The 7,500-nt window shown below is 41.2% G+C and overlaps 2 protein-coding genes and 1 long non-coding RNA gene across 5 annotated transcripts in view; 1 reads left to right on the forward strand and 2 right to left on the reverse strand.

Annotated features, from left to right (window-relative positions):
- The window catches only part of samd4a (sterile alpha motif domain containing 4A), a 75,117-nt gene extending 71,763 nt beyond the window's left edge, over positions 1-3,354 (forward strand). For all 3 annotated transcript variants that reach the window (XR_006030906.1, XM_042087143.1, XM_042087160.1), the window contains one exon: positions 1-3,354. This exon is cut by the window's left edge and continues 3,640 nt beyond it. The gene's annotated coding sequence lies outside the window, so the exon portion shown is untranslated.
- Positions 3,355-3,810: 456 nt separating this feature from the next.
- LOC121705959 lies at positions 3,811-6,445 on the reverse strand. The gene is made up of 2 exons (XR_006030932.1): positions 5,401-6,445; positions 3,811-5,368 (listed from the first exon to the last, which is right to left on the reverse strand). It is a non-coding gene; the product is annotated as an uncharacterized LOC121705959 (long non-coding RNA).
- A 208-nt stretch (positions 6,446-6,653) lies between these two features.
- The window catches only part of gch1 (GTP cyclohydrolase 1), a 21,635-nt gene continuing 20,788 nt past the window's right edge, over positions 6,654-7,500 (reverse strand). Inside the window, exon 6 of the mRNA XM_042087273.1 lies at positions 6,654-6,895. Within this exon, the coding sequence (XP_041943207.1) occupies positions 6,769-6,895 (127 nt within the window). The 3' untranslated portion in view covers positions 6,654-6,768. The remainder of the gene's footprint in view (positions 6,896-7,500) is intronic.

Here is a 7,500-nt window from a genome sequence, read left to right on the forward strand (position 1 = left end):
GGTGATTTGCCTTTAGCTCAAAGAGGAGAGAGAGAGTGTGTGTGTGTGTGTGTGTCTCCAAGGAGACAATGGGTCACTCCTGTCCGAGTGAGTCTTCTGCCGCCTTCCTGTGCATGCCCAGCCTTAAGCAGGAGTGTGACTTTAAGCGTTGCGTTAAAAGCAGGAGTGTGACTTTAAGCATTGCGTTAAAAGCAGGAGTGTGACTTTAAGCATTGCATTAAAAGCAGGAGTGTGACTTTAAGCGTTGCGTTAAAAGCAGGAGTGTGACTTTAAGCATTGCATTAAAAGCAGGATTGTTACTTTAAGCATTGCGTTAAAAGCAGGAGTGTGACTTTAAGCATTGCATTAAAAGCAGGATTGTTACTTTAAGCATTGCGTTAAAAGCAGGAGTGTGACTTTAAGCATTGCGTTAAAAGCAGGAGTGTGACTTTAAGCATTGCGTTAAAAGCATGTCAGCTAATGTTTTGGCATAGCTATGGAACCATTGCCTGGCTTCATGTGTCATTATAACAGGTGCCTCTTTGTCTGAGATTTTATAAACTTTTATAAACTTACACAGACGTTGAAGCCCCATCTCACTGCCATTTGAATAGATATTATTAGCTCATTCAAATAATTATTTATTCTTGTTTTTTTTCTATTAATGTTTCAGAGATGACTATTGTATTCGTTAGGTGTATTATTTAAGATACCATATATATTAACTTGCTATGGCTGGTAACCATATGTACATCTCAAATATCAACATAGTTATTTTTGTTTTATTTTGAACTATAATCTCCATGTGTATTTGATAGTTTTGAAAGATAGACATATCAGTCGTTTCTCTCAGACTTCTTTCCTTTGCTGATGATGAGACACTTCAGTAGTAGTCCTCAGTGCCTATGGTAAGTGTGGAGGGAGTAGTTTGTTTGGCTTGTTGTGATGGGAGAGCTCCTGGTCAGCTCCTGGTCAGTGTAGTCAGGTGACCGAGTGCCTGAGGTACTCACACAGAGCTACAGGTCACCGAAAGCTGTTGTTGTTATTGTTGTTTTCATTGTTTTATTTTTTTTTTCCAAATGTCAAAAACACTTTCTACATGGAACCATGTCACCTCAGCGAAACTGAATAAAAAACTACCAGACAAAGCAAACGCATGGCGATGAGCAACAGACACAAAGTATCACGTAGACCGCGTGTCTCTGGCGAACGCTTGGACACGATGAGGGACACGCAGAGACAGAGACCGCTCTGTGTGCTCTGCACTGCGCTATTCTCCCAGACGCAAAAAAATCCCAGACAGGAGAAACAGGCCCTGGCCCGGCCACACCATGCCAATCCACATGTCTGCCACCAGGGGGCGCCAGATGGACCCATGGGATGAGATTTGGGCCCCCCCCCCCGTGTCCAGGGACTCTCATGGTGTGTGCCATCTATACTCGTCTTGGCCAAAGTCCTTTTTGGGAACGTGCTAGAGGCACATCAGAGTCAGAGACGCTCTGGAGGCGCTGGCTGTTGGAGAGATGAGGTGTTGGTATGAGAGCTCGGATGGGGTTTTGGTATGAGAGCTCAGATGAGGTGTTGGTATGAGAGCTCGGATGGGGTTTTGGTATGAGAGCTCAGATGAGATGTTGGTATGAGAGCTCAGCCTCCAGTGGACGCGAAGCTGGCACGTCTCCTTTAAGTGCAAACAGCTGATAACATAGGTCACCTGTGCAGAGTGGACGCTGCAAACCCACAGTATTACTGTTTAGATGCTACCTTGATATTCCAAAAAAAATGATATATACTATTTAATTTAGTGTAAATGAAGCCTTTTTTTTTACAGTTTCTTTAGTTTGTTTTGTTTTTTCAAGAATCTGCATGTTAGTCCTATTGCATTGTCTATGTGATGAGATGTGTTTTCTTTTGTTTTATAAACTCATGCATCCATACTGTAATGGCCCTGCCGCTTTACTGTGCCGCTCCTTGGATTTTTCTATTTTTTGTTTTGTTTTTTGTTATTCTCAAGAGCCGATGTCCTGTATTGACTGCAGGCTTACATATATATAAATATATATTTTAAAAAGAATATCTTACGTTTAAAAAAAAAACACCAAAAATTTACTAAAAAGAATGGGAAAAAGACAAAAAATATGTAATTTATATTTTAGAAATGCATGCAAGAGGCTGGGAAGTCATACTTAGGATAACAAATGGCAGTGCCTTTTTTGTACTCTGACATTTACCCAAAATGTAAATGGTTTTATATGGACTTTAAAGTGTAATAATATTTCAGAGGAAAGCAACTACAGATGTGTTTGGCGGCTGGCTGGCGAATGGTGACATCATTACAAACCACAAACATTATTGGTTCAGAGACAGCATACTCTCCTGTTGGGGTTGCAGACAGACGAGAAACAATTGCTTTATTTGTTTTCGTGCGGGTCCCAGCGATGTCAGCTTCTTGGGCTCCAGTACTCTGTAGGTACTTTCAATGCTGATATGAAGTAAAGAGATACACCTGACTGTACAACAAACAAACAGATGTATATATAAATATATATTATATATATTTGTCTATGTGTGTGTGACTATGTGTTGGTGTGTGTGTGTGTGAGAGTATGGATTGTGTCTTCTGTAATTGTATACATATGTCCTATGTCCTCAGAAAACAAAAATACCAGTAATGCTGCGCCCCACTATTTTCCTTTTTTTTCCCTTTCCTCTAAGGATGACTTAAACACACGTACAGTAGGGTGTCATGAGTCCTGGGGGCAGGGAGTCCAAGTCTGTACTTCGCTTATGACTCTGGGATCCCGTACAGTGCAGTAGTTCACAGATCTGGACTGATCCGTTTCTACTGACTCTCCATTGAAGGCTCTCCCTGCTAGAGCTCTCGTGGAGTGGGAACCCCTCGACACACCTACACCGTGTCATGTCCAGTCCCACGGGCAGACGGGATGATTCAGTGACGACCGATTCAGCTGCTGAAGTCCATTAGAATCCGTGGAATTCAGCAACTAAACGTCTGATTGTATTATCACATTAACCTGTCCAGAGATCCCAAACGCGTACACTACATACATATATATACCCATGGTTCATATACGCCGCGTATCTTCAGTGGAGACTCCATTCATGCGTTGTGTGCATTAGAATGTGTGTGTGTGTGTGTGTGTGTGTTATGTTGTGAGACAGAACGTTGTGTACTGTATGTACAACTGATGGGAGAGACGTGGTGTGTAATCTGTCGGGGAGCTGTCATGATTTTGAATGTCCTTTTTTGTTTGTCGTTTGTTTGTTGTTGTTGTTCTATGGGGTCTGTGTTACATGCTTGATGTCTTTGTAATAACCACAGACAAAAAAGTATTAAAGAGTAACTTTGGAAAAAGAGATCTTCTGTGCCTTTTTTGTTGTTTTTAAAGAGTAACTTTGTAAAAAGAGATCTTCTGTGCCTTTTTTGTTGGTTTTAATTTGCTGTCGAACAGCCAACGAGCATGACAAGAACCCACCACCTCCTCTGTCTGTTAACCAATCAGAGTGGCCAATACCACAACCAGCCAATGAGAAGAGATTCTTATTTCCAAAAGACAGCCCACAAGTGTGCTAGACAAAGAATGCTGAGTCACTGAAGTCAAAATAGTTTTTTTTTTTTTTTTCAGTTTTCATTGGACCACCCCTTATGTTGTGTCTGCAGGTTTATTCTGTAGTAGTGGAACATTTAAGCAGGAAAAGCAGTAGAATGGTTATGGACTGTTTCTTTTCTTTTTTGATGCAACCAGCATGGATATTAAATAAATAAAATAATTGTAAAAAGTATATCATTAAAGTAAATAGTGTTCACTTGAATGTTGTCATCATATATGGATTTAATATCTTTTCAAAGTAAAGTTACCAGACAGGTAAGAGATAACGTCAAAAATGACAAAGATTTCCCAAGGCTGGGATGAGAACGGTCACAATCCTCATTTTAAAAGGCCACATGAAGACAAGTGGAGGAAGCCTACCGGCCCTCGCCGCCCGTTTGACTGCGCTTCACGAAGACGGTCAAGAACACTCCAAACATCTGGACAGAGAAGAGCTACACTCTGTACACTTCATAACGCACGTACATCACCACTTTAAAGATTAAAGACATTTCAAAACTGACCGAGATCATCACTCTCACCTTGAACACAGCACAGCAGGCCCTGTTTACATGATGCACAGTAATCATGTTAAATAGACACTATTAGCTTGGGTTTACAAACCATGGCGTTTACATGAGGATGTAGCTTTGTAAACCTATGGAGTTCACATGTGGATGTAGCTTTGTAAACCTATGGAGTTTACATGAGGATGTAGCTTTGTAAACCTATGGAGTTCACATGTGGATGAATGTACTTGTACGGACCAGACGTAATGCATTTACAGCAGGTGGATGTAAAGCTAAGAGCATTTTTTTTTTTATCCTAAATCACATTTCACAGACTTCCTTATCGAATGGGTGTGAATCTGCCACAAACCGACTCATGGACAAAACCATTTTCACATGTATGGCCAAACAAGGCAAATGCAATTATATATGATAAAGTGCATGTCAGATGGTTTCAGCTCTCAGCTTTAAAAGACGCCTGTATTTCGATGAGTTGTATGTAGCAAGCAGAAACTGAATTAGCACTACCCGATTTAGCCTCAGGTAAACAGGGTCTGAGAGATACAGTGTGACAAATGAAATCATTTACAATTTTTTTTCTAAATTGGCTACATATATTAAATCCGTTTTGTGGCCATGTTCCTGTTTAAAAATAGTAAGGCTATTCTTTTCTCTTTTTCTTACATGGAAATACAGAAGAGACAAGAAAAAGACAGTTTCACAAGTTTTACATAGAGAGTAAACGCAAAAGTACACATCAAATACTCACTGCTGTGAGCAGGCCTATATTATCACTACAGTGTACTGTGCTCCTAAATCAGAGAGCAGATCATGAGCGGAATGCCATTTGTCAAAGAGGGAGGACACATCCCTACAAAAAATACTGATCCAATTTATGTTTGTTTGTTTGTTTGTATTTTTAAGGGGGGGGGGGGGCTAGTCTTGCCTATCGCACTCTGGAACTTTGGTCTTTTTGTTTTCCTGGATATGATAGCTTTTCGAATACAAACACCAGGCAACATGTACTGTAGGCATCACATGCAGTACGCCGGGGGGATAAGACACGTACACAACGCTCATACAGCACTCTCTGCACTCTCTGCATGGGACTTATACACCACTGGTGCCTGGTGGGGCGTCAGCAGGCTGTCTCAACTACTTATCCATTGTATTACTACTTCAACAGAATTCTTGTTACCAGATACAGTACGTGTAGTCCAAATCAGCTGGAGGAGTACTGCTGCCCTAGCCTGGCCTCGGCCTGCCTACGTACTGCTGCCCTAGCCTGGCCTCGGCCTGCCTACGTACTGCTGCCCACGTCTCGTACATGTCTCCAAACTGAAAGCACTTCCTGTATTTATATCTTTGAATGCAAAAGCAAATTAAGAAACAGAAAATGGAAATGGCAAAATAATAATAATAATATAAAAAAAAACAGATGCAAAGATATTAGCCTACCAAAAAGCAGTGGTTGTGTTGGTTGGTTAGTGGTTATGCTGCTATTTTATGCATATTAGTCTATTTATGATAATATTAAATTGATTTTATAATCAAATACATATTTATATCAATATTAAAAATGAATACAATTTAAAATATTTTTAATGAAAAGAATACTATAATAATGGGATTTGATATGCTGAGCAGCACACAGCCTTAGGATAAAGAATATTCTCTGTTAGACGTCAGTGGGCTGTATGCTACCCACAAACAAGTACCAAGACACGCACACACACACACACACACACACACACACACACACACACACACACACACACACACACACACATCACCTTGGTAACCTCTGAGAAAAAATGCACTAAGACTGACAGGCTGAGCTCACTTTTACGAGACACTCTGACACACACATGCTCATGTACTGACACATACACTTACTGTAGACAGATACACACAGCATGACAGAGAGAGAGAGAGAGAGAGAGAGAGAGAGAGAGAGAGAGAGAGAGTCATGTGTGGAGGTAAGACCGAGGCACACCCCTACATGAGAGAAAGAGAGAAGGAGAGAAAGAGAGAGAGATAGAGAGAGAAAGAGAGAGAAGGAGTCGTGTGTGGAGGTAAGATAGATGCACACAGACAGACGAGATGAGTCCTCCTTGTCCTGAGAGGCTGATGAGACGCTGATCTGACCATCCACACAGCACGGGCAGCCAGGAGTGAGAAGGGTCCAGGTCCCGGGTCCCAGCCAGCCTCACGAGCGAGTGATCACGTGTGTGTGTGTGTGTGTGTGTGTGTGTGTGTGTGTGTGTGTGTGTGTGTGTGTGTGTGTGTGTGTGTGTGTAAGTGTGTGTGTGTGTGTGTGTGTAGGTGTGTGTGTGTGTAAGTGTGTGTGTGTGTGTAGGTGTGTGTGTGTGTGTGTGTGTGTGTGTGTGTAAGTGTGTGTGTGTGTGTGTGTGTAGATGTGTGTGTGTGTGTAAGTGTGTGTGTGTGTGGGTAGGTGCGTGTAGGTGTGTGTAGGTGTGTGTGTGTGTGTGTGTGTGTGTGTGTGTGTGTGTGTGTGTGTGTGTGTGTAAGTGTGTGTGTGTGTGTGTGTAGGTGTGTGTGTGTGTGTAGATGTGTGTGTGTGTGTAAGTGTGTGTGTGTGTGGGTAGGTGCGTGTGTGTGTGTGTAGGTGTGTGTAGGTGTGTGTGTGTGTGTATTGGGGGTTGGGCACCTCAGCTCCTGATGAGCGTAAGGAACTCGTCGCGTGTTTTGGGGTCCTCACGGAAGACGCCCAGCATGGTGCTGGTGACCGTCTTACTGTTCATCTTCTGAACGCCCCTCATGACCATGCACATGTGCCTGACCAGAGAGAGAGAGAGAGAGAGAGATGCCATAACATAAGAGAAGAGATGTCACTTGTATGTACATATATTGATATATTGATAGATCTATCCTCTTTGTGTACATGTAAATATTTTGTTTGGTAATTCAGCTATTTAACTTAAATTGATTTATGCAGATGTATCTGTAAGTGTAGACATACAGTATAATGTGTACCTGTAAGTGTAGACATACAGTATAATGTGTATCTGTAAGTGTAGACATCACACAGTATAATGTGTATCTGTAAGTGTAGACATCACACAGTATAATGTGTATCTGTAAGTGTAGACATTAGACATACATAATGTGAGTTTGCATAAGTTTCATTCTCTTTTTTCTATTTCTCGTTTTTCTTTTCTACAGTATAGCACAGTTGATGAAACTATTACTGTCCCTTAAGTAGCATTAACATTATTCCTTTTATCTTATTTTTCCTTTCATCATTTAATTGTATCTTTATACCAATATTAATGTAAAGTTGATTATTAACATGAGAGAGAAAAAGGGAGAGAGAGAGAGAGAGAGGAGGGGGATGTCTTGGATGCATATCTATTTGCCATATATTGTATTCCAAGCATTCT

Source organism: Alosa sapidissima, chromosome 1 (genome assembly GCF_018492685.1).
Source record: "Alosa sapidissima isolate fAloSap1 chromosome 1, fAloSap1.pri, whole genome shotgun sequence".
NCBI classification, from domain to species: Eukaryota; Metazoa; Chordata; class Actinopteri; order Clupeiformes; family Clupeidae; genus Alosa; species Alosa sapidissima.